General features: G+C 37.1%; 1 protein-coding gene across 1 annotated transcript; it reads right to left on the reverse strand.

The window, feature by feature from the left end:
• Positions 1-2,510: 2,510 nt before the first annotated feature.
• castor2 (cytosolic arginine sensor for mTORC1 subunit 2) lies at positions 2,511-27,628 on the reverse strand. The gene is made up of 9 exons (XM_053332326.1): positions 27,282-27,628; positions 16,049-16,119; positions 13,128-13,321; positions 8,977-9,109; positions 8,445-8,568; positions 7,346-7,456; positions 5,345-5,427; positions 3,609-3,703; positions 2,511-3,472 (listed from the first exon to the last, which is right to left on the reverse strand). The coding sequence occupies exons 1-9, from the start codon at positions 27,392-27,394 to the stop codon at positions 3,410-3,412; spliced, it is 987 nt and encodes a 328-aa protein (XP_053188301.1). The 5' UTR covers positions 27,395-27,628; the 3' UTR covers positions 2,511-3,409.
• Positions 27,629-27,865: the final 237 nt, after the last annotated feature.

Consider the following 27,865-nt stretch of genomic DNA (forward strand, 5'->3'; position numbering starts at 1 on the left):
GAAAACATTGTCAGCAAAAGTCTTGGCGACATCACTGCTGCTGTTTGTGCTTGGCAGGTTATTATAGGCACACAATAACATCCTTCATTTCTAGTTTGAGTTGAACTTGTTTACGAATGGAGTTTGTCCCCAAAGCTTGGAAATCCCTGCAGCTTTTCTGTTACTTTCTAGACTCCATATTAGCTGATAATACTAATTTATTCATGATATTAACTCACAGATTATATTCTGTGTACGGATAAACCACGTTTGATTGAAAAGTCTGCTTTACAGTTAATCTGGAGGCTCTGAAGACCAGATTGGGCAGAGATGTCACCAGTTTATTGTTTAAAGTACACATCGGGAGCAAATAGCAGTGAGAGGACAATCCTCGTTGGTAAGTAAAGACAGTAAAAATGACACATCGTTGAAAACTGAACACACAACAAGCTCCAAAAAAAGCTTGTTTATTTTTTTCCACACAAGAAGCTCCAAATGAAAACCTTTTTTTTTTTTTTTTTTTTCATTGAAATGGAATCAGAAGAAATGTCACCTTCCTCATGGTTTAACACTGATAAAATACAGAGTTCCTACTAATCAGATGTGATCAGAAGAAAAGTTGTTAGGTGCAAGGTGAAAAGAAAAAAAAAACTAAAAAAAAACATCATTACCAAATGCTTAAGACCAACAGAAATCTCCCCATAAGGGCAGGATCTTTCTAAAGTAAATAGCCCTCCCCATTTTCACATCAGTACAGCAGGTCTGTGGGGGTGGGACCTGCATTAAAGTGCAGACTGGGGCAGGGGAGGGGGGGGATTCAAGACCGCAATGGACACCAGGGCTTGGAGGGAGATGTTCCTTCCCTGTGTGAACCTTAGCTTATGTTTAGCGCACTTACAACTGCCTTTATTATAGTACACTGTCAAAGTGGCTCAGTAATTTATTACTCGAGGCAAACATATTCATCATTGCATTTATCATCAGGTCTTACTGGTGGGTTCACACTGTGAGCAACGAGATCTTCGAGTCATCACAAGAGACTGAAACATAATTAAAAACAGTCAAAGGTTTGCTGGTCGAGCAGGACAAGCTTTTTACTGTTTTTACTGTCATCAGCTGTCAAAATAAAAGCTTTTATGTAGTGTAACTATTTCTTTCATTTGCCACTTGCTCACAAATAGCTGTTAGTAAAGTTTAGAGATGCTCCTAGGTATGTTTTTTAATTTTGGACAGAGCCAGGCTAACCTTTTCCTGTCTTTATGCTAAGCTAAGCTAACATAATTGCCTCTTGGCTTAAAGCAGACAAATAACTCTTAGCAAAAAGTGAATATTGTATTACTGAGAATGTTAAACTATTCTTTTATGCACGCTCAACTCAAGTTTTAAGACTGCTTATAATCGATATTGAGTTTGATGCTAAGTGCGGAAGTAGGGCAGCGACTAATGATTATTTAATTGTCAATTACGCTTTATTATATATTCAATAAATATATGTCAGTAATTCAGGTCTGAATAAAGAAATAACCTTTTTTTTTTTATAAATATTTTGTATACTACCCATTACACTGATCTAATTGCAGAATTATTATATACTTTTTTGTAATTATAATCACTTTTTTTTAAAATAAAGTTTTTTTAATAACTTGATTGTGTGACGAAACATTAACTCACAATGTTACTTGTAGTATTTCCCTCTCATTAAGACTCTGTGAGACTAAAAATCTAAAGGCTTCAATAAGAGCTATCCTCCTTATTCTACCTACAGGTTAGAGTGCATTGTGAAGAATATATTCATTTTTGACTTTTCTTTGTCTTATTTAGATGAATCAATACATTACAAAACAAGTTAAAGAGTCTACGACAATGTTAGCTGCTATTGTAAAGAAGCTAGCTGTAAAGAAACCGCCAAGTTATACAATGGATAAAAGTTCATGTTTGATTTTCAACAGTTTTCGCGCAGTAAATATGGCGGCTAACATATTAGCATGCTGATGTTTAGGTTATGTTTACTGTGGTCGACGTCTCAGCTTTAGTATGTCAACCATATACTGTAAAAAATAAGCCAGATGTCAGCATATTTGGATGAGATGATGGAGCACGATGCATTTACTGTCTATGGTTAACTGATAATGCTAATAATAGTTTTAGTTAGCGAGGTAACACCTTTTAAAACAGGTTTAAAACCATTAAAAGAAAATGTACTTGACAGATACAATTGAACATTTGACTCCTTAAAGGGTCTTTTAGTCCAACCAAATCCTGGTTTAATGCTACCAAAATGTGACAATCAACTGTCATGGCTATGTCTATTCTCGTCATGGTGACATTACCTAACCAATGTTATTGCCATGGTAACAGCTTGCCTTTTTGATGGCACCAACCTCTCAATTAAATGTATTTTTTCTACTTTATAATTGATTTTAGATTAGATAAACTGTCTCACTTTCTCTAGACCAAACTGATTCAGAAATTAATCTGAATTTCATGATTAATGCTACACAAATTGTGCTTTCTTGCCAAAAAAAAACAACTCTCTACCTAAATAAAATCTGCTGATTCTGAGTGACTGATAAACCAGGTTGCTCACAGTGTGAATTCATCTTACTTATGAGAGCACTAGAAAGAATAATCCCTCATCAAGAGGATGATGGATTCACTTCATGCTTCATCAGACCAAGCATCACGAGGCCTCTGAATTTAACATCTAGGGATTGAGGGACTCCCAACAAGTCAGATCATTGTTGTGATTAAAAACAATGTTCAACAGCTAATAAAAAGCAAAAAAAACCACACCATACATGACTGAACCAGGCCGCTTGGCATCGCTGGCTGTCTCCAAAATTGTCTCCTTCAATTGCACACGTATTTTGACAAAGGCATCAGTTTAGGCATTCAAACATCTTGGCACTGAGAAATGACCTGTTGAAAAAAAAACACCAAAAGAAAAAAAAAAGAAAATGGAGAGCTTGATATATGTCTATATATATATACATATATATAGAATATTTCTTTCGTTTTTGAGAGTACATTCGTCATCCTTCCATGAGAGGAATTATGTAACTAATACAGTATGGTGCTTGTGAGGGGTCAGGGAGTGGGAAGAAGCAGCTTTAGAGAGGAAAAGAAACATATTCAGTCTGGTAAACTAAAGCAACAACTACCAGAGCAGGCAGTGGAGGCCTCAAGTGCCAAATGAAGGAAGGAGGAGGTGAGGGTAAAGAAAATGACCGAGTAACAAAGGCATCCCTAACACACTGCTGCCACACTCCTTCATACGCCACCCACGCTTTTGTGGTTAGATCCCTTCCTGTCAGAGCCGATCCACAGTAGTCCGCTAATAAGCTCTTGGCACTTTTTGGACATGATAAACGAAATGACTTTGAAAACCGGTTGTTTTCATCGTTTTTTTTTTTTCTCCCGCCGGCTTCCTTCACTGCGCTGAGCTCTCGGTCCTCAGAGCGCCGATGACACTTTGGATGTTTTCTTCAGGGACCTGGAGGAGAAGACACAAATATTTTAAAACCCTGTCCTCTTTTCGGACAGCAGACCTTCATATTTAATCTAAATGAATTTAAAAGAAGTCTCTCTCTCTCTCTCCCTCTCTCTCCCTCTCTCTCTCTCTCTCTCACCAGAGCGTGGTCGAACTTGAAGGTACTGATGTAGTAAGCGGGAATGTCAGCTGTTGCCAGAGGTTCTGATATTTGAGCCACGATGCCACATTCATCTGAAACAAACAAACAAATAAAAGGGTTTCACTTTAAGGTTAAATTTAACAATACCATACTGTATATAGTATTACCAGTTGGGACTAGGCCTGGCTGATATGGGCAGAATCAAATATCACAATATTTTTGACCAAATACCTCAATATAATATTGTAAAGATGACATCATTGTTTTCAGAAAATATTAAAGCAATGAGATTTTTGATAAATAATAATCAGTAATGTGGATATGATAACTAAGTGGATAAAGGCAGAAAATAGAACAGTTTGTTAAGCTCAGAAAAATTAATTTTTACTGTAAAGCAGGAAAAGACACTTATTTCATATCACGATATTAAGATATTCAAAATCTAAGACGATATCTATAAAATATCACAATATTGATAAAATACTGATTTATTGCCCAGCCCTAGTTGGGACTATATGGCCTAAAATTATTTATTATAATTTACTATACAGAATATAATAGTGGTATTGGTGATATGATTAATTAAATGGATGCAACTTGCAGCCAAAGAAGTGGCAGAAAAGTGGATTAAACAATGAAAAATGATTAATTAAATTAAATTAATGCTAAAATTAATTGACACTTGCCCATTAGGAGTGGATGAGCTTTCTAGCTATTACTATTTACTGTGTTTGCAGATCATCCACTCTAACTTTTTTTTTGTTATTGCGTGTGCACTTACTTATTACTTATTGTTCTTAATACTTTTTATTGATGTTCTTTCCATTTTTATTATCCTCTTGCTGCTGCAATACTGTAAATTCCACAGCTGTGGGACTAATAAAGGAATATCTTATCTAACATCACTGGCAAGAGAAAATATTTCAGACTTTTGTGTGTTGTGTTCAGAACTTTTTAAAACCTACTTAGGTTCTTAGGAAGTACTTAGGAATCTGAAATCAAAGCTTTTTTTTTTAGATGTAGATATGATCTTGTTTTTTATCCCCCCCCCCCCCCCCCCCCGCTGTAACTAATTAACTATACTGACTGATTCAGTTATTAGTTTGTCCATGTGGTGAGACTTTGAGTGGACTTTGAACTTGGGTCTCATGTAACACTATTAATTATATAAAAGTGGATACTGGAAAAATATTTTAAAAAACCCCCAAAACAGTTGCTGTTTAAGCACAGTGTCAAGTTTGTATTTGTACTGCTACGAATTAGAGAGGCAGAAGATCATTCATCTGTTATTTTAAGGGATCCACTTTGATGTCTTAATGTCACAACTAATTAATTAAGGTCTGTTGGAGGTGTGTCTTAGTGTCATAGTATTTATAGTGACAATAAATATGCCTGGGTTTCTGCAGAGTTCACCAATTTCAATTTAAGCCTATTAATAATACACAGAATGCAATTAAATACAAGCTGATGGATGGATTAACAGTTTTATATTAAGCTTCAGTACCAAAATACTGTTTGGTCATAATGTAATCTTGCACATATGCAGTTAATGCATATAAATACATGCAAAGTTGCAAAAAATATCTATACTACTCATCAATAATCTGAGTATATTTATTACATTAATTTAAGTATTACATTTATTTGGAGGTGGGTTAATCTCTGATAGTGTACCAGTACATTTTACAGTCATATAACCTACCATAACTAGCATTGTGGTAAATAAAACTCACCAAATCCTAACGGTTGTCCTCCAATTCGAACCATTTTCCAAAGCTCACCAGAGGCACTGGTGAAGAGGACATTGTTTGGAAACCTAGAAAAGGAATAAAAGTACAAAGAAATGAACACCATGAGGGCCAATACAGAAACAACAATTAAATTAGCAGCTAAAGTTTGTTAGCAGCAGTATTGAAAAATGGGACCGCACCGTTTAGCATCTAAACTAACTGTTGTTGATATTTGCAGCTGTCTAATCTGTAAATTGATATCAGATGTTTGTTTCGTAGCTTGTCCATCTAGCTACGGTGTAGGACAAGATGTTGTTTTCAACTTTGTGGTTATTTTTGTGTTGTGATGTTACCGTTTGATATGCAGGGAGGTTTCTGGTTACCATACCTCGCAGAAGAGACTACAGGTCTGACGGTGTTGATTGAATCCTCACAGAAAGAACTGAACTGTTGTACCAATCCTACTTTTACATTAATCGGTGTCTAGCAATGATTATTTTCAATACCCACAAGTCTATTCATCATTTTCTTGATTCATCAATTAGTTGTTTGGTTTATAAAATGTCAGAAAAATGTTGGTCACTGTTTCCAAAAGCTCAAGAAACCAAAAAATCTACATATTTAAGAAGCTGGAACCTGAAAATGTTCCATATTTTTGACTTTTAAAATGATTTATCGATCATAGTATCATATCACAAAATAGTTGGCAATTCATTTTCTGTGGTTTGGCTACTGATTTTATAACAAATCTTTGTAGCTCATATAACGACTACTGCAATCGGATACAAAAACATCTTAAAACTAACATTACTGTCTATGGCAGACAAGATAGAGACTTTTAACTTTTTTTTTTTTTTAAAAGGAAAAAAACTGAATTCAAAAAGTTTTTTAAAACCTGCAGATACTCTGCACAACACAAATTCTTCACTACATGAATGACTCTGCTCAGTTATCAGCTTGTATCTGATCAGCTAATGTGGGTTATATTTCAATGTCTGTGGTTGTTACAGTTTGATGCAGTGCTGTCATTAAAACCCCAAAAGATTAAAAAGTCTTGTTTTTTTATATGCGCATACAGGACATATCATTAAAGAGTGGCTATGTATGTATGCAGCATAAGAAAAAAAAAACAACTAAGACTATACATCCTTACCTTTTTAAAATATTTAAAGTATCTTAGTTTTCTTGGCTGTTATTTGAGAGATCAAATGTTTTGCCAAGCGCTGCCTCACTCTACTTCAAAGCACGTCTTTGTTTTGCTCTAGTTAACAGATACTGTGCAGGCCTGTAACAGAGGAAGCTAACTATTAACCAATGAGTAATTGGAGCAAAACAGATGAACATCAGCAGGTGAATAGCTGTTGCTACTGTTCAACCCGCTGCAGTGAATAAGAGAGCCTTTGTAAAGTAGAGTAAAATGGGTGACCTATCTCTTTAAGGCAACACATTAGGTCTTACATAAACGTTGGGACAAGGCTGACCTACATGCTGCAGTAGCAAAATATCAACTTTTAAAAATATATATATAAGTAATATATAAATAATGAAAGTGTGGTCCAATTATTACTTTACCGCGATATGTCCTGAAGACATTAGTGACCCATATAAAAGGGCTACCTCATTTATGAATGGACCATCTATGATCAGGTACTAAAGTGGTGGCAATAGAGGAGCAACCACATGGGATCTGCAGCTGCTCAAGTTTCTGTGTGGCCTTCGTGCTTAATTAGAGAGCACACTGCGAGAAAGAGAAGAGCAGCGGAGAATAAATGAGTCAGACTGAAACCCGCTGTGACATCGTATATGGCCAAACTGCTCTGCTATTGCTTGGCAACAAACTAATCACCCCCCTAAAACAACAATCATAAATTTGTTCCCAATGCGTGAACATAATGTCCCAGTCTCATCTTGATTAAAAAGAAAATAACAGAACAAGTTTGGCTTAATTACTCAGCAGCAATATAAATGTGCTTTTTGAGCGTCAGGTGTTGGTTGCTGTCCAACCTTTGAGTCGTCTGTTCATCCATGACCAGAGAGATGTAGCCCTCGATCAGCGAGAAGGAGAAGAAGCGGATGTGGCTCGAGTCCTCGCTGGATGCTCCTGGCTCCTTTGGCCTGGAAAGGAAGGCTCAACACTCAAACACTCAATGTGTTGGGACTAGTGGCGCAGAAATCACATTCAGTTTTTTTCTATCTCACACCTAACGATCAAACCCACTTAAGCTTCGCACATTTTCACTCGTATGGTTGCAACATCTAAGAAGTTTTGATTGCTGATAGTCAACAAGTAATGGTGAACATTTATTCTATATCTATTCGTGTGCATGTTATTGATATTTAGCATTTCATACAGAGAATATCTTACATGATTTATTATATTTCTCTTATGCAACGCCTCAGCTCAGCGTCTGTCTGAAAGAAGCTTGTTTTTGCTCCTTTCTCTTCAAGAGTATAAATGGATTATCACGGTATCTAGATGCTTAGAAGGCAGGTCTAGGGATGGGGAACATGAATATCTGAACCACATTTAATGATAATGATAACTCTTCTAATATCAAAAAAGTCTGTTGTTGGTGCTGGAGGAAAAGTCAGGTGTTCCTCCAAGTCAGCAGGATTCATCAAACTTTCATAGTAATCCATCTGATAGATGTTTGTTCACATGTTACGGTTTAGATCAAAGTAGTAGACTGACTTAGAAAAAAGGCAAAGCTCCAACAACACTAGTATAGAATAACTTTATTAATAGTGATCGGACCCTAATGAAGGCCGCAAGCCGAAAATGTGTTCTATACAAGTGTTGCTGGAGCTTTGCCTTTCTTCTGACTTTTCCCTTCTGAAGTTGTGCCAGAAACCTCCACCTGTTGACTGACTTAGAGCCATACCACTAGAAACTTATATTCAGGTAATGTATATTATAAATACTGTTATAGGATAACTAACAACATAATTAGGAGAGAAACAAGCTAGAATTGCTAATGTAATGTCTTGTGTTATTGTCCTCTGTGCTCAGATTTCAGTTCATATAGGTATTGAATCCAACAAAAGTCCATGTTGATAATGAAGGTAATTGTTTGTATTTAAATTAAGATGAGGTGTTTCTTACCCTCCAGAGTAAAACATGACGTCCATGAGCAGGGTGGCTACAGAGGGCAGCGTGTCTGGGTCCAAGCTGGTCACGCAGAACATGTTGCTGGGACTGGATAACGGGTGAATGATGGGGCGGGGCACTGAAAAATAAAAAAGGGACACATGAAGGGTTAGACACAGCAATATAATAATAATAATAATAATAATGAGCATTTTCTATTTTGGTGTTGGCTTCAAAGCTGAGGTTGAAATCTGCTGTCAAGGAAGAAAGTTTGAGCTCTACGTACATAACATGTCAAATAAAATTGAAAAAAAGGTTTAGCTCAATGTTTTAACACACAGTCCCATACTGAATATTTGTAAATTACATGAAGTAAAATCTCTAAGTAAGCCTATTGATGCTAAACAGATGTTGATACAATGGTGTTGGATTACATTACAGATATGTGTAGTGTAAAATCAAAGCTCATCCACCACTCTTATCTGCATATCTCTTGAAAGGATAACATTAACGTCTTATAACATATACATGCTTTCTTTACACCTACCAAGTTTTGGCTTTACAAAGCCGTTGGTGACTCCCAGATTGTGAGCAGCAACAGTCTCTCCATTGACGACCCGAAGCAAAGTGAATTCGGAAGACAGCGTGTGCATGACCATCGGCAGGTCTCGCTCTCTAACCTGATGATGAGAGGGAAAAAAAAGAAAAAAAGTTGAGGTTCAGAGCAAATGTGAGACAGTGAGGATCGGGATGAATCTTTGTGAAACGGTGGTGTTTCTGTGTCTTGGAAAACAGGGACGGACATAAGAAGGGGAATAAATGAAACAATATGCTGTAATTTACTTTTTTTTCTCCTGTGCCCTGCTTCATCTATATTTATTCAGTTTTAATAACCTGCAACATTTCTCAAAACGGCTTTTGATTATCTCCAAAAAAGGGGCTCAGACTGTTTATATTCTACCAGTTACAAAGAGAATAGTAACAACAACATAGCTGCTTTGAGGGAAAACCACTCCAGCAACCTTGCCGCTGCATTGGAATCTGGTTTAGAGTAGATCTTGTGTAGGTGGGGAAAAAAATGATAAATGTATCTCTGCTTGTAATGTTTTTTTTTTTTACATGTAATATTGTTGAAGGCTGGTCCAAGGCAAGAGGCTGTTTACTGCAACATGAGGCTAATTGAGAACTTCGCCTTCAGGCTCGAGTCTCTCTTTTTACCACAAGAGTACAAGCAGTACAATGTTTGCATCAATAGAGCTGCAAAATATGGAAAATAAATTATTTTTATAGAAGCTGGAACTCAAAGTGCTCTACACAAAGCAAAAGAAATGCATTTAGACCAACTTTGAAAAGCATAATAAAAAAAGAAAATACATTGAATGAAATAAACAGAATGATTTACGGTAAAATAAAAATATGAATAGACATTTTCAGTGCAGCTACACAATAGTAATAAACTGCTCCAAATGTATAAAAGGGAATAAAAGTAACAAAGGGAAGCACAGGAAAAAACACATCAATTCGGAGGTGCATTTAAGATAATCTAAGTTTGAATTTTTCCACAACAATGACACAATATGATCACATTTTCCATCTTTGGGTCCTTATACAACTGCAGTACGAACAGAGCACCTCAGCACATTCATACAAGTGGGAACTGATTAGATTTTTTTTTTTTTAAGATCAACAAAAATATTAAGCTTGAGCCTACAGGGCACTCTAAATATCTGCAGCAAATTTCACGGAAATTAAGTTAATAGTTTTGTAAACAGTCTGTCTCAGGGAAGAGTTTTGGTAAAAATGGATATTTAGAAGAATGGACTGAAGCCTCTTTTGTTTATGGGGTAAAAAGATCTTTAACCTTTGTGTCGTCCTCCCGGGTCAAATTGACCCCGTCTGTTTTGACTGTTCCTTCTTTCCTTCCTTCCTTCCTTCTTTCCTTCCTCCCTCCTCCCTTTCTTTCCTCCACCCTACCCTCCTCCCTTCCTCCCTCCCTCCTGCCTTCCTTCCTTACCTCCATCCTCCCTTCCTCCCTTCCTTTCTTCCTTCCTCCCTTCCCTCCATCCTCCCTCCCTCCCTTCCTTTCTTCCTTCCTCCCTTCCTTCCTTCCTTCCTCCCTTCCTACCTCCCTCCCTTCCTTCCTCCCTCCCTCCCTCCCTTCCTCCCTTCCTTCCTCCTTTCCCTCCTACCTTCCTCCCTTCCTGCCTTCCTTCCTCACCTCCTTCCTCCCTCCTTTCCTTTCCTTCCGTCTTCCTCCCTTCCTTCCTCCTTTCCCTCCATTTCTTTCATTTTAAGATTTAATGTTAATTATTTAAACATTATATGACCTATAAAGGCTTTTTTTTATGATGTAATGCAGACCAGTACCTCACCATCAAATGTAAGGAGCCAAGTGTATTGATAGGAGAATAATTTAGACCCAAAATCAATAAATGAAGCCTTGGAGTGTCTTCTTTGTCATCTCTGATACAAAAGCTAGAGAAAGAAATGCATTTGGTAGTAATAGAGTGTTTCTTTATTCGGGGTGACAGCTATTGCTTTGAGAGTCTGTACGAATGTGAGTAGAAGGTAAAATTGCTTGAGAGAAGTTGGTGTTTAGCTCCGAGCGGCTTGACTCAGTCGGGATCCTTCTGGCTCTCTCTAAATGAGTGCATTCACCATTTGGGTCAGGCTTTACCGCTTTATGTAACACAAAAGATCATAACGGTGAAAAAGACGAATCTTAAGCGGGTCTCGACTTTTGAGCTATGGTAACGCAAGATGAGGACAGAGGGAGAACATGGGTCAACGCAGCAGGTCTTTTATTTTTTTTACACCAATAATTAGGATTGTGGGTCGGAGCAGCCGGTGTTAAGACAGGAAACAGGCTCGTGTATGATACCTGGAATTCCAGCAGCAAGAGCCTGAGCTGCTGATCCCCTTTACGTAACTATCAACAGATTATCAACATCGACACAGGGTGTTTTTTTTTTCTCTCTTTCATTTTCATAAACATGCCAGAGCCGTGCAGCAGACCTTGTTTTTCCACCAAAGAAAGGCAATAAAAAAAAAAGACTCCCTGTGGCCAGAGAGGCTTTGGTATGAGAGGATTTCTTCCTAAATCAAAGGAAGTGGGCCTGTGGAAGGTACACTATATCCAAGGTTATTGCTTTGTCATATCAGGCATTGTGGACGAAAGAAACGTGTTGCCAACGGTTGCATAACAGACAACTAATGCAACCATTTAAGCAAGCTGGGAACCTGATCAATTGTCTGCTCATAAACACACTGATCAGCTTCTAACTGTACTCATGAATGCATGAGTTGAAAAACAAGAACAAGGAAACTTTACAGTCATTTCTGATAGAAAATGTATCCAAGTTTGTATTGTCTTGTTTGCTATTGTGTAACGTCCTAGGTTTTAAGTCAATAAAAATATAAAGAAGTCCATTTTTATTGATTTATTTTGCTTCTGCTTGAGAATTTTAAAGAGTGGGATGTTATAATTATCGAGATGTTTATTAAAAAAAACATTTTTTTGTTAAGCAGCCATTCAATGCAATTATATTCTGTAATTATCTTTTTTCTTATTTTCATTGTTAGTGGCAAAATTGACATCACCTTCGTAGACTCGAGGAATTCACATTAAATGATGCAGCATGTAGTTCAGCGTTAACATTTGCTGTTCTTTAAATGCACTCTATAAATAAACGTATCTGAAAAATGACAAAGTATAAAAAATTGCAGTTCTGCAAATGGCCACTTGAGGCTGGCTCCAGAAGCGAGTCGATCCCCGTAGACCCCTGTGTTAAAATGTTTGACTTTACAGCAGAAATAAACATGTTAACAACCTGGACTCAGATGTTTCAGTTTTATTAAGGCTTAAAGTTATAGGTCACGTAACTATACCGTAACCCCATATTCACATATTATTACATATTCGTCCAATTGTATTCACTTCTGGCTCCAAAAAAACCAAGATGGAGCCGGACAAGACTGAAATCTTAAGGATTGTAACTTTACATTTGGCTGCATTCTTGAAGCCAGATATCTGCCCTTTATTTGAATCTGTCATTTTAGTAACAAAATTCACACACTGCAGGCTGCACTGGTGGCTGTTAAAATCGTATTATTGCGTCCATCATGACACAGCTTGAATTCGTATATCTGTTAAAATGGTTTTCAAATAACATGAAGATGGACATGCAGCTTCAGTGGCCCATTAGATACTTGATGCCACAGTGAAAACTTGTCACTGTAGAAATCAGGACTGCAGCTGACGATTCATTATTAATAAAATGCCACAGAGTCAAAAGGTGACGTCTTCATATGTATTTTCATATTCATCCAAAAGTCGGAGTGATCTTAAAATAGGTGCAAAGTTAACTATCATGTATTATGGAGAAAAGTATAAAATCATCACATATGAGACGCTGATTGGCTTTGATAACATATATTTAAAAATCAAAAACTGAAAACCCTACTCCTACAGGATGTTAATGATACAAAAAACACATTTTGGGTGGACTTACTTTCATATTCAACCTCTTGTACAAGTTTAGTTCAACACGGACTGTTTAATGCTGTTTTCTGTTTGCAGCCGTTAAGAGCCACACTCATTTTTTGACTGGAGATAATGTTGACATTGTCTCAAAATAGTAAAAAAAATGAAAAAAAATTAAACCAAAGTGGTACTGGAGCGTTATTATCCACACTCACCAGAATAAAGTCCGTTTGATACGTCGACAGCATGAAAACAGAGATGTTGTGGTCGGCCAGCGGTGCAATGACTGATTTAGCGATTTTTGTGACTCCAATGGGTTGCGAACTGGAGGCGTTGCCGCCCCCTGACACCACGTTGAGGGCCAACCATGTAGCATCAGCAACACTGATGTGCTCTGACTCAGGCAGCTCTGAGAAGACACAAGACAGTCATGTCAAGAAAAACAGACAAAAAAACAACCTAAAATAAGACTTGTTGCTTTTATTAATGGTGACAGTAATACACCATTGTATTAATATTGCACAACACCAGTTGTTCTAAACATCAAATGCCTGCTAGCTCTTTCCTGGCAAAAACGAACATGTAATGACACATTTTCCAACACCAGCTTGAATTAAATAGAAGAGAAACAGGTGGTAAGAGTGAGCAATGAGCATGAGTAATGGATGTTCCTCAATTTTTTTTGTTTTTTTATTTTTTTGTTTTAATGCAGCTCCAGTTTCTGGTTTTCATCTTTAACACAGATGCTCTTTGTTTTTACAAAACAAGGAATACTATTACTAATGCCTTTTTATTACCTAGAATTATGGGAAATACAATATTCTTCCTGGCCTCCACCCTTCTGTGTCAGAGTCAGTGATAGAGCAGCCGTCCCAGACCCTGTATTAGACGAGCTTTTCCGCCTGTCCTATTAAATTCCAGTCTAGACGATGGTACCTCCCTGTTTGATTATACATTCTGGATCATTGTGTCCAAAGTTTCTCAGGATTTAAAAGTCAGTTAAGGAGAGAATAACATTTGAGATACGAGTTACACCTGGCCTTTATTCATAATGCTGGAATAAGACAGTGAGGCTCTAAAACAGAAATTGAAGTCCATGGTTTAACAATAAGGCTAGACCGATTGCCTGGGGCAAGTTAAATTCATGGATGTCTTATAAGAGCTGGATACCAGACCAAAAATGGTGCACATTCAGTCCTATGAGAGCACCTCAGCTGGTGCATACACCAAAAAAGGTTTCTAGCTTCTGGGTTTGCTTCCATAGTATGAGGCACACTGCACATGCTCAGTGGTGTTTCTCTCTCCGCTCACAGACTTTACACTGTAATGATTTCACAGATTTTTAAACCACTTTGCTCAGCTTGAGAAAGGTTCTACAAATATAAAACCTCCATGGATCAAAAATGCATAATAAAACGAGTCATAATTGACCTTTTTTTTTGCAGTTTTATAATGGTGGTCTATGAGGAAAATGTTTTTTGGGCTGCAGGGGGATTTTTCCTTGCAATACCGTGAATGGCCACTGGAGAAAAAATAAATCAGCTGATGGGCTGAGCGGAGACGCCATATCCAGCTCTTATAATGCATCCATGGTAAAATGCCACATCAGGCTAGTAAATCTATCAATGTCTTTTTCTGATCGTCGTATCATAAATAATGTTCTCGTTCTCTAGCACTCAGCACCGGAGAATATTGGCACATGCCGTTGACCAATCAAGTATTGAGTAGACTATCTGGCAGTGAAGTACAGGCTGCAGTGCATCATTAATAAACGCGGCAGCTTCTCATGATAAAGAAAAGTCACGTCTGTTGTTTCCCCAACTGCTTTAACAGTGAAGGTGGTAGCCTTGAAGTTAGTGACAATCAATAATTAAGCCCAATTATATTTAACTAGGGGCCAGTTTTTTTGGTTGGCATTGTACAGGCAACATCTTTGATTTGTAATTTATTTAATTTGATTCACTCAAGACCAAAACTAGTTTATAAAACACTTTTATGGTTGTCTATTGTCTATTCAATGTTAATACTTCACTGGCAATAAAGAGAGGATAGATTATTAATACAGAGTGCATGTTTTAATCATCTTATAATTTTGTAGTTAATATTCAGTGGAATGTAAATGAGCCTCATTTTTACATTGTTATGAAGAGTCATGTTAAAGATTTGATTTAATGTTTAAAAAGGAAAACTTTCATTAGGGGGCTAAATAATTGTGTTGTAGGGCCGGATTTGGCCAACGGTCTAATATTAGCCTACCTCTGGGTTAGCCTAACCTGACGACATTAAACAAAGAAACAGAACTAACTAACTAAGAGTTATAGTACATTTTAACATTTGTCATTATCCAATCACTTGTGGCTTAAACTGACAAATAATCTGCAGTAACAACACATCAACAATATAATTAATTATTGTCACTGATTATGCTTTGAAACTATAATCATAATATTGATTAAAAAGTTTGTTAAAACATTAAAAACTTATATCACTGTAGTAACTGAACAACAAGCCACACAGCGTTAATGTATTAGCTGAATTATTAGCCACTTCAACCTGGTCTAGTTAATCAACAACCTTTAACACAGTTGGTTTAACAGGATAGGCAATTATATTAATCTAAAGTATACAGCCTGCCTAAAATACCTTAAAGTCAGTGTTTGGAGTAAGGTTAGAAATCTTAGTCTTCTCAGTCTCTTTTTGAAGTTTTTAAAAAATGTATCTAACCTTGCAAGAGCTTTACTTTAAAGTCTTAGTTCAACCTCCAGCAGGCATTAACACACTCAGAGCCAGTCACCAGTAGAAAATACCTGCGCCAGTTATGCAACAAATAGCCCGTCGTCTCCAGGGCAACAAAGGACAGTCACCCTGGAAAAGGGTGTGTAATGACATGGATTCACTCACTCAGCCAACCACAAAAAAACACGGCGAGTGGCAGCTTGGCCCCCACATCCATAATGACAAAATGTGCTCAAACAGTGGCAGCTGAGGCTACGTGGAACTGCAGAGAATCACAGATTACACAATGTGATCTTTTTTTTCTTTTTTTTTTTTTTCTTCTTTACCTCCCTTCCCTCCCTCCTGCTGCCCCATCTATGGTTGCCACAGTGACTTTAAAGATCCACAAAGCGAGGCCCACCTTTAAAGCCTTCCTCATCGACGATAATGGTGTAGTCCTCCGGAGTCTCTGTCAAACTGAAAAACTTGCATCTGGATAAAAGAAGACAGAGACAGAGAGAACAGGATGAAACGGTGTATTGCATTTTATTTTACAATACGATGTAGAAAAGCTTCAAGTCAGACCAAGCTCGACTTTATAACTCATGTCTCAGGTCAGTCTTAACAATTACTGTCTCCTCTAGCTCTACTGCTCCCTGAAGCATTCATAACACACACATCAAATAGACTGGAGAATTAAGGAGAGACGGTTTCATAAGAAAAGGCAGCAACAATGAGATGTGCAGGGACTAATACAAGACCACAACTGAGCCTGTAAATGTCTTCTTTATCATTTTATATTGAATATGAGGCTCATAACCAACTCATCAATAAAGCACAGTGCTCCTCTGCTTCCAATATAAAGCAAACCCTGCAGTGAGAGGAGTCTCAATGATCGATGTTTTTTAATACAGAGGCCGGGGCAATATGACTTAAAATCTATATTAAGATTAATAATCACATTTTACTTGATAATCATAAATGTGTGTATGCATTTCCTTTCTCACATTGGATCACTTATGATATGATTTGATAAATTAGAGATGCAGCAATAGGTCAAATCAATCACCAGAAAATTCTTCATAAGTAGTTATTATGAATACATTTAGGTCGGTTAGAGACTCGTAATGCCATTAAGTTTATGATTTAATTTATTATGCAGGTCATAAACGAACAAAACATATTTGCAGTGCAATAAAGGGGACGTATCATGCCCATTTTTATATTCTGAGACTCTACTGTAATATCTTTAATGATTTAGAGTTCAACAAGCTCGAAATAACTTTCACTGGGCCTTTATGCAGATCTTCAGTTCAGCCTCTGTCTGAAACAGGCCGTTTTAGCTCCTGTCTCTTTAAGGCCGCCCTCCCGATAAAGACGCTCTGTTCTGATTTGTGAGCTTCAACAAGCGACTCTGGAAGCTACGTAAACAGTAGTAGTAGAATTTTGCTTCTTTCGCTCGTTCTTTACTGAAAATATAGACTTCTAAACACATGAAAACAACCTTAGCATCAAAGACGACACAATCTGACTTAAGTTTTGGATCTCTGACCACGTTTAACACAGGCAGGGAGTTCCGGTCCTCTGAAATGAGGCCAACGCGGAAGTAACTTAGAACTGCATTCTATCAAAAGGCCACCAGGGGGCGACCGTTTTGGTGTCAAAAGGACTTCCGTCTCTATACAAGTCAATGGAGAATTCACCAACTTCTCACTTGATTTCTAACCTCAGTAAACGTTTTCAAAATGTGTTTATGGTCTCAATCGCTAGTTTAAAGCCTTCTTCAATGCAGTATGATGTTCATTTGTGAAATTTTGGCCTACCTGATTTTATATTTGACGATAAAGCAGGGTATGAATTAGGGCGTGGCTATGTCCTGGTTGACAGGTTGATTGCCCAATGTCCTCGAGATCCAGCCATCGCAACCTATCGCAACCTCCCCGCTCCGCCCATGCCTCCACCCATGGCCATATAAGTAGAATCCGTGTTTTTATTTTTCCCAGCATGCACCTGAAATTTTCAAGATGGTGCTGCCTAGATTCGAAACTATTGGCAGCAGTCCACAAACCAATGGGTGACGTCACAGATGTTACGTCCATTTCTTTTATACAGTCTTTGGTTTAACATAGACATCCAACAACATAACAGTTTATAAATGACAGAAAATCTCAAAAATCATGTTATGCCCCCTTTAACCATAGCAACACACTGGCTGATTAACCTGTAAATATTGTGTCATTGCAAGTTATTGGATAAGAAAAGTGATACATGGAAAAAACCCAGTGATCACTCAGCCCACACTGATTAACACACTCTTGATGTTAGAGGTCGATATTTAATACTCTGAAAGGTGTCAGCACAATTACCTCTGTCTTTTATAATAATGTATGTGATATGTTACCTCTACTTGCTCCTCTTAAAACATACTGTACCTTTACCGCAAAGCTTTTAGTTAATCAGTGCTTTATCTTGTGTTTAAGATTCAGTTTCATTTGATTTAATGTTTTCTTAACCTATACTGTTGAGTTTAATTCACTGAACTTGTTTGCTCTTGTTTTATTGCTTCAAATGTGAAGCCCTTTGAACTGCATTTTATGTATGAATGGTGCTATATAAGTAAAGTATTATTATGGTTTTTATATCACAGATAGGGCTTGGTTTAAACCTCAGTGTGTTTTTAGCGCTAAGCAAGATGTATCCATAGCACCGAGTTATGTAAATTGTTAAGTATGGAAAGCTGTTCTGGTCAGATTCATATATTGTTTACTTCAGCAGATAGTTCCTGATTTCAATTAAAATGTTGGCCTCTATTTTGTTTAGTCAGAGTTCCTGTATGGTTGCTTATGTTTAGACAATATTTAACATTTGAGAACTTTGGATTCCTTTGTGATAAACATACATCAATGCAACATATTGGGAAAAAAAGACGTATTCATCTGGTGTCCTATTAGCAGCAATGTTGAAACATCTCAGATAATAGCCATAAATGCTTCTTTGTTCTTGTTTTAGTCCCATCTTTTGTTTTCCTAAAAATACTTCACATCACAATAATGTTTAGTTAGATTTGACCACAACAAAGGTCGCGTTGATGATTTTGTCTGAAGTCCAGCTGTCAAAGTTCAATTCAAAGAACCCGCAAATGTTCCAAGAAGGCGAGGAGGAATATTCCTTCATAATTAAACCCTGTCCAGCCGGCTTTTTGAAGCATAAGGGGGGGAAGCAGCTCAATGGAAAAACACCATGCACAACACCAGTGTGATAATCACATTCTCTACAGGCCGACGACTGAATGCTCGCACTTCATATTTGTCTGAAAGGTGTGAAGAACAGCGGGAGGGGGGTGGGAGTGGGGGGGAATAACAGAGAAGACTCTCGACAACGCTCTCTATGGGAAGAGCAGCATTTTCCTCTCAGAATTAAATGAGCTGTCAAGTGTCACTTTGACTTGCGGCGTGTTTTGTCGAGCCAGGACATTAATGTGATGAGCACCGGAGCTTCTGTCTTGTGACCAGCTCTGCCGAGGCATTGAGCGCATACATAAAAGGAAAAAAGAAAGGATAATACAATGAAGTCAAAGGTTGATAATACTCCTCTAATGATGATTGTGTCATTATGAGCCCGACTTAATGACTCACTTTAATCTTTGACGGTGTTCCATCCAGATGAACAATAAAACAGAAAATCACTGCAGACATACAGTATTATTACCCTTCACTGAGGAGGGGGTTGGGGGGGGGGGGTGTCACTGAATACAGCTGCCATTATTCACATTCTGTGTACATGCAAGGAACTTCACAAGGAGTCTTTAATTTACTTTATATTGTAAAGCACTGCATTGTACCACTAAAAAACTGTAATTAAAATAAAATTTGTGCAAAAAAAAAAAAAAAAAAAAAAAAACAACCCAAGGGAACATGGGAATTAACGGAAATTAAGCTGATTTATGATCAACATAATCACAATATAATCCAAACAGTCCTGCACCGATTCATTTAGCCGGAGAGTTGTTGACGTAAGCTAACGAGCTGAATTTATCTCACAAGGGTTGTTAGAAGGACTCCAGATATATATCGTCATATGATCAGTCAGACTGTTATAGCTTATGTACGGTTTCATCTAATCCCTTTCATCAGATGTTTCCTGGTCGAAAATAAATTTTAATCAAGGAATAGTTCTTCATTTAAAAGCTGCTTTAATTGATTTTGTGGCCACTCGAGGGGGGTTGGAGGAACAAGCTGAAACCACAATACTGCTATATAATCATCTCTTATTGTTATTGTGGTGGACAGTTTAGCAATCAGTTGCTCATTTATACATCCAGTAGACACGCAGCAGCATTAGCATTCACTAGGAGTCATGTTTCTGCACAACTGATGAATATTCACTTCTTTTTTTAGCTCTGCTTTGCTTGCCACCAACTCTCGAGGAAAATATCTCTCTCTTTAGCAGCTACATGCTCCATTATCGGCAGGTAGTATATAAAGTGTTTACCAGAGCTTTTGCACAATTTGGGGGGGCATTTTTGCCTTTATGTGATACTTAATAGTGTGGAGAATAGTGTAAATGAAGATCCACTGCTGGAGTTTAACCAAGGAGCTGGTGGTTATGTTGGATGTGCCTTATGCCACGTTCAAGGACTATCAGAATTACCGTAAATACAAGTTTCTGGGATGTAAATATCTTCTGAAAGCTCCGATACATACAACTGATAATAATAATAATGAATGATTTGGAAATGCTTGAAAACCAAGCAGACATGAATGCCTCATGTGATCCAAAGTCCGTCATTCAACATAATTCAACCCAAATTGAATGGATATAATGTAATTTTTGCCAAGGCACAGTATGTTAAACCCTCATACGAACAACTCAGTTATAATACAATTTCCCCGAGTTGTCGGATCACGTGAAAGCTTGAAAGGCCTTGATAGAAGAATCTTTTTGATCCTTCACATTACATCCAACATAGCGTGAACGCGGCATTAAGCCCAGGCCTTTTCACAGCAGTCATTTTGACCTTTCAATGTCTCTGTTCTATTCAAGTCTCCCAGTAAGCCGTGGCAGTGGTGGTACTGGTTTCATCACTATGAGACATTTCACATTATCACGTGATCCATTGCTTCTATATAGCAACTTTGATTACTGCAGTTTTAACACTGATACATTGAACATTTCTAGTATTTTAAGCACAAAAAAGCCCCTTAACTATGGTATATACAAATTGAAAGTCACCTACACCAATTTAAGGATAGATTTCCAGTACATAAAAGTGAAACTGTGAGCTATTTTATGTAATTGCAGCTTGGTTTTAATTATGTTGCTTGAAGGGACTGATTTGAGCACCATTGGTATTTCTGTTTTTTCAGCTTTCCTTCATTGTGTGTTTTTTTTTAAAGAAGTAAGATAACAAGAGATTCAAGAATAAACCCCAGAATTAAATGGGCTGAATTATCACTTTAGATTTAGCAAATCAGTTGCAAAGTATGTACTGTACACACATTGTGTTCAGTGGAGAAAGGAGGCACAATACAGCACTTTGATAAGGAGGTAAGTGTGCTGTTGAAGAGGCTTATCAACAGGAGGAGGGATGAGGTGTGCCAAGCTTGTTGCTTTAACAACATGAAGAGAACGGAGAGCGTGGAGAGAATAATCAGCTAGAAGGAACTACGAGGGGAGGAAAAGCTAGAAGATGAAACAAGCTAGAGTCATGGAAAAGGTCACACACATGTCCTGCAGTTATATGATATGTACTTTTATCATCATTGATAAGATAGCTGCTGCAAACAGTCAAACACCATCTAAGGATTTTTCTAAAAACGTTAAATCTAGTGTCCAACTAACCCTGGAAGGATTTGAAGCAGGCCTCTGATTCACCCATTGAATCACTGACCCTGTGATTAATGAACGACCCCTCTCTACCTGCTGAGCCACAGCCGGTGGAGCTGCCTGTTCTTTATCGATTTGGTCCAACACTAGATCGTTTGGTCAGATGAGAAACAAAGTCATCTAACACGCTTTAGCACCAAAATAACCAAAGATAGACACCTAAAAAAAAAAAAAAAAAGGGAACATTCAATCCAAGTCCAAGATAACTGAGATGTCTTTAATCTTTAATCCTTATATACTGTTCAGGGTTAGATTTGACCCATTTGAGAGCTATACAAATACCATATTCACATTTCTTTTAGCTGGACTTTTCCTAATTTCACCCACAGTATACAAAAATGGAAATAAAATTCATCATTTCTAAATCTTTGTGCAGCTTATAAATATTTTTATATATGTAAATGTACAAGTTTGACCTGTGTTCGTTTCCATTATATTCTATAAAATGCTTTCATGGACCATAAAGTAATGATTGTGAATGTTTTTTCCCCCATGAGGATAATCTAACAACATTTATTCATGACTAATGGGGGATTTATGAATATGAATTGGTGAAGAGACTAATTATGAGTCAGAATATAAACAGTATTTAAGGGTTAATAATTATTAGAAAATAATTCAAGGACACAGATGTTGACATGAGATAGCCAGAATTTCCTCACACTATAATAAAAATGCATGGAGAGCAAACTGTAGCCGGGTCAGAGATCAGACATGTTAAGTTTAAGTTACGGTCAGTGGTTAAAGTGCTTGTTAATTTGCTTGTTTAGTTGTGAATGTTCCCCACTATGCCGCATACCACCGAAGACGATGGACTGAGTGCATAATTACACCCACAGACTAGAGACTAGACACAAATAGGCTAATGCAACCAACACTGATGCTTGTTATATGGATACAGTCTAAGGCCACTTCTTTGATTGCGTCATTTTAAGTGGATAAAAATGAGGCGTCTGCTGTGAAAGTATCTGTATCGTTGAACGAAACCTTACATGCAGGTCAAGCTGGTATGTTGTCGTAAGGTTTGATGAATCATACTGAAGATTTCCTCACTAATTACATTTTTCAAGCCATCTTTGGTAGCCGTTGACATCTGAGTTCAGTCATAATGAGTCTGTAATAGCTGATAAAGGCATCGCTTAGTAGTTTCTTATAATTGACAGTATCATGAGTTTGAATGGTAAAACCACTCCGCTTATGTGTTCACTTCCTCACTGACATCTATACAATAAGTTCTGCCTCTCCTGTTTCATCAAAATATCAAATTATTGAAAAAAGGAAGACATTGATTAGAGTCCGTCTGAACTATTGGCTGATATTAGTTTACTGTAGAAATATCGGTATCGACAACTATGTGGACCTTATGTAGTCACAATTATTATACAATCCAAACTTATTGTGTTATTTGAATAAAATAAGACTGCAACTAATAAATATTTTCATTATTAGTCACTTTATTGATTGATTGATTTGATTAATTGATTAGTTGTTTGGTCTATAAAATGTCAGAATATAGTGAAAAATGTCAGTCATGGTTTCCCAACGCCTTCCGATCAACATTCAACAATCCAAAGATATTTAGTTTATCATACTAGAAAATTTACTGAATCAGAAAAGAAGCTGGAATCAGAGAAACTCAACATTTTAATAATATTGGTGTAAAGGAATGTAGTTAATCTATGAGCCGCGTGGATCGCTCACACAGTCATGAACTAAAAGGGATTTTAAAGAGTAAGAACCAAACCAACTTCTAATGCTGTTTAACAATCTAGTTGCTAATGATTGATTGTAAGTTATGATCCACTACCTTGTTTAAATGAGGAAAGTTATCACGCCTCAGATTGAACTTCCATTTAACAATTGATTGTTGAATATTTGATACATTTTAAGACTTCAGTTAAACATCGGACGTCTTGAATGTTGTTTTGTTTTAAGACTGTGGTCAAAAACCCCCCTTGGTGTTTTACAGAATAAATGGAAAATGACTTTTTGGTTAAAAAAAAAATCCAATCTGTGACTCAAAACTAAGTTTGGTGATTCATCACAACCCCGTTTCTTTCTCGTCTCAACTAATTGTTGCAGCTCTGTAACAGAATATCTGCTGTACAGTATATTGGGATATAAGGTGGCTCGTCTAACCATCTGCAACTTGCTTCAATGTGTGCATGATTTCCCCACCATTAAAACTTTAGCAGATTATAAGCATTCAGAGTGACATTACAGGCTGATGTAACAACATGTAGCTCTGTGGCTTCTCTTACTTGACTTGTGCAACAGTCATGGCAGCTGTGGCTGGCTTTTTAACGCCAGCAAAACATATCAGTTCACACTTCAACAGGAAGTGTGCATAGCTGGAGAATCTGTGTTATTGAGTTACAACAATCCTGCCTACAAGAAACCCAGTGTGTCAAAAATCTATCTGAGTGAATCATATGAATGAATTAATTTGCAGCTTTTTGGATAGATAATCAATTGTTTGTCATTTTTCAAGCAAAGATGTCAAATATTATCTGGTTCCAGCTTCACCAATGTGATGATGTTTGGACATTTGACACCTTAGAGTCAAGCAAAATGCAATGTATATTTTTCACTACTTAAAAATAAATAAAATAATTTTATTTGAATATAAAATGATTAATTGATTGATCAAAAATTATAATCAGTAGGGCTACAACTAACAATTATTTTCATTTTCAATAAGTAGTTCAATAAATCATCTGAAAACGCTGAAAGATTCCAGTCCCAAAACGCTAGAGCACAAGCTGACGTCATCGAGTGTCTTTTTACCCGACCAAAAGTCCAAAACCTAAAAAACATTTAACTTGCTTTAACGTGAAACCAAGAAAAGCAGCAAATTCTCACATTTGAAAACCCCAAACCATGAAAATCTTTGCTTGAAAAATGACCATAACAGTTAATCATTTATCAAAATTGCAGATTAACTGTCTTCGGACTGACTAGGGCTGCAACTTATTATTATTTTCATTATTGATTAACTTGATCATTACTTTCTTGATTAATTGTTTTGTTTATAAAAGGTCAGAAAAATGACCTTTATCATTTCTAAGAGCCCAAGTTGACGTAATTGAATGTCTTGTTTTGCCTGATCAGCTGTCCCAACTCCAAAGATACTCAGTTTATTATCATGTATGACATTAAAAAGCTTCATATCCTCTCTTTTATGAAGCTTCAACCAGTAAATGTTTGGCTCATTTCCTTTAAAAATGACTTTAAATGGTTCATTTCTGTCTGTAGACTAATCCATCAATTGACTAATCGTCGCTGCTCTGGAAATAATAATTAGCCGCAGCCCTGTTTGAGTTAAATCAGGTAGGTATTTTTTTAATGACATTATATAATCAGTAAGCTGAAAGCAATGTGTTTGATCAGTAACTTCTCTTCAGCACAGAGGGAGAGTTAATTACCATCTCGCTGCCTCACTTGGACTGACTTTGCCTGTCAGTGTGTCAGTTAAATTAACTAATTTGCTTAGGCTAACAGGGTTTTTTTCCCCTGGATCTTTCTTCCTTTTTTTTTTTAAGGCCAGAAAACGTGTGTGGAGTATCGTACACTTTGTATGTGCAGTCACGAACCTTTGGTGTGGTTAAATTAAATGATCTAACAGAAAAAAACTTATCTATTAAGGGAATGTTAGCAGGAAGTAGTGTACAGGTCATAGACATTGTGAGATATTTGAGGGCAATATATAGTGGATATATTCACGGTCAGCATTCAGACACTCATATAAAAAGGTAGCAGGTAACTGTAGTGAACTATGTAATGATCAAAGGGAAATTTCGGACTCTAAGATAAGTGTCCGAGGTCACCTGTCAGAGTTCTCAACAAAGACAGCAGCCAATAATACAAAGGCGGCTCACATTTAAGTTAGATAGGTTTAATATTAATAGACTGTATGGTAATAAAACTGCATGAAAGAGTATGAGACAAGTTAAGACATGCTGCTCGGGCTATTTAAATTTAAAGAGGGCATATTAGTTTCTTTTTATGGTTATTTATATATACGTTTATGATGTTGGGTATCTTTGTTAAACATAGGGCTAGACGATATGGCATCAGAATAGTGGATGATTCATTTAATAGTTGGCAAAGTAATCGATTCATTGTTGCAGTAGAGTTTGAGCTTGTCGCACTTGCCCATAAACGATTGTCTGTTCAGTAGCCTTGGTTGCTATGGCTGTTGCTATGGTTTTTCCACATGTTGTTGGCTATAGTGCACATTCATATCTCAGATCTGATATTGACTCGAATGGATGTAGTTGAGAAGTTGAAGAAAAATAAGTAAAGTGTTGAAATCCTATTACGATAGTTTGTTTGAGGGCCGAGGGGCAACTTCCTAGAGGCCGGCCAATCGGAGCAGAGAGGGCTCAGCGGGAGGGGGCCTGAAAGAGACTGGAGCTAAAATGGTTTATTTCTGACAGAGGCTGAACTGAGGGGCCAGTATGAGATAAAATACTGTTTTATTGGACTGTAAATCATGCAGAGATATTCCACAAGTGCCCCCGAATATAAATACAGACCTAGAAATACGCATGTTACAATCCTCCTTAAATATGGTAGGTAATGTATTTGTCATACCTACAATAAAACCATATGGAGTTAGAGGTGGCCTAATAGAGACAGGAGCTATAACAGCTTTGTAATGACTGTAGATCATGCTAAGACATCCCAGTAAAGCCCCAGATTTAAAAAAATATAGACCTGTAAATATGCATGTAACATCCTCTTTAAATATGGCAGGAAGTGTATTTGTCATACTCTCAATAAAACCATAAGCAGTACGCTGACCTGAGGGGGCAGTATGAGGTAAAGTAATGTTTTTTAACTATAAATCATGCAAAGACATCTCAGTAAAACCCCAGATATAAAAAAATATATATATAGCCCTGTAAATGTGCATGTTACATCCTCTTTAAATATGGTAGGCATTGTATTTGTCATACCTACAATAAAACCATGAGTAAGAGGAAGGAGGGCTTAAAGACACAGGAGCTACAACAGCCTGTTTCAGACAAGAGGCTTAACTGTATGACTTTATAAAGAGCCACAATCATATAAATACTGAGTTTTTATAATCTAAATCATGCAAAGACATCTAAGTAGAGCCTCAGATTAAAAAAAATAAAAATAAAATAGACCTGTAAATGTGCATGATGTGTGTCCCCTTTAAGTTTCCTCAGGCTTGATTGGCTGACAGTAAACATCCACTTTCATGGGACAGGATATAGTCTCTGCTGTACGTGCTATAAATGTATGAATGTATCCTTCAGTGTGTTCAAGTTGGGTTAAAAACATGGTATAAATTCACCCTTAGGCTACACATACACACATATATAAACACACACATATATATAGCCTACTGTACAGACACACACACATACACACACACCCCCCGGCTGGCGTCGACCCAGCTACAGATGGCACAAAGCTACAAAATGACACTACAGAACAAGGATAGGCCTGGAAACTGGTGGCATGAAACCAACAACACACACACCAAAAAAAAAACAACACACACACACACACACACACATAGCCGACTGCTGTCTGAATAACACACAAAAGCTGCACATTTTTAACACAACTACAGGAAATAGCTAAAGCAGGAATCACACACCTCGCTACATTTTCCTATGCTGCAGCTCTATGTGACAAACATACAAATGACACAGTGTATTTTTTATGTGTGTGTGTGTGTGTATGTGTGTGAGTGTGTGTCTGTATATCACGTCTGGGGAAGTTGCACCTACCTTGTTTTAGAGGCCAAGAAGGCGAGTTTGATTAATCCGTGAGTGCAAATCTGGATCCCCTCTTTCTCTATACTCGCCACTTTCAAGCTGTGCTCTAAAATGTGAAGCTCCATCTTTTACGTCTTCTCATTTGAGGAGCGACTAAAAAAGAAAAATGTTTAGAGAGAAGGAAAAAAAAAAGAAGAAAAAAAAATATAGTAATAATAATAATAAAAATAATAATAATTTTTAAAAAAGTACTTTCAGATGAGATGCATAAATAAATAAATACACACGCACGCACACACACGCATACACATACACAAGCGCGACAGGCTAGGCGTATTAAATAGAGAAAGAAAGAGGGAGGCAGGGAGGAATAAAGAAAGCAAAGAGGTGGAAAACGGAGCTGCTGTCAAAAGCTAAAACGGAAAGGACGCACACTTCTGGGTTCAGGATTTCAGAATAAAAGTCTCCAGCAGAACAGGGGACTTGTAATGAAGGTTGGGAAGGTTACTTTGGAAATGTAATAGGTTACAGATTACTAGTTAATATATTTAAGTGTAATAAGCAATATAGCTATTTCTATTACCTAATCAAAGTAT

This window comes from Scomber japonicus, chromosome 13, assembly GCF_027409825.1.
Source record: "Scomber japonicus isolate fScoJap1 chromosome 13, fScoJap1.pri, whole genome shotgun sequence".
In the NCBI taxonomy this organism is placed as follows: Eukaryota; Metazoa; Chordata; class Actinopteri; order Scombriformes; family Scombridae; genus Scomber; species Scomber japonicus.

Coding starts and splice junctions, on each gene's coding strand:
- castor2 (XM_053332326.1), bottom strand. CDS start 27,394: ATGGAGCTTCACATTTTAGAGCACAGCTTGAAAGTGGCGAGTATAGAG. Junction 9,110..13,127: donor ATCAAACGGACTTTATTCTG/GTGAGTGTGGAT, acceptor TCTCATCATCAG/GTTAGAGAGCGAGACCTGCC. Junction 8,569..8,976: donor CTTTGTAAAGCCAAAACTTG/GTAGGTGTAAAG, acceptor TTTATTTTTCAG/TGCCCCGCCCCATCATTCAC.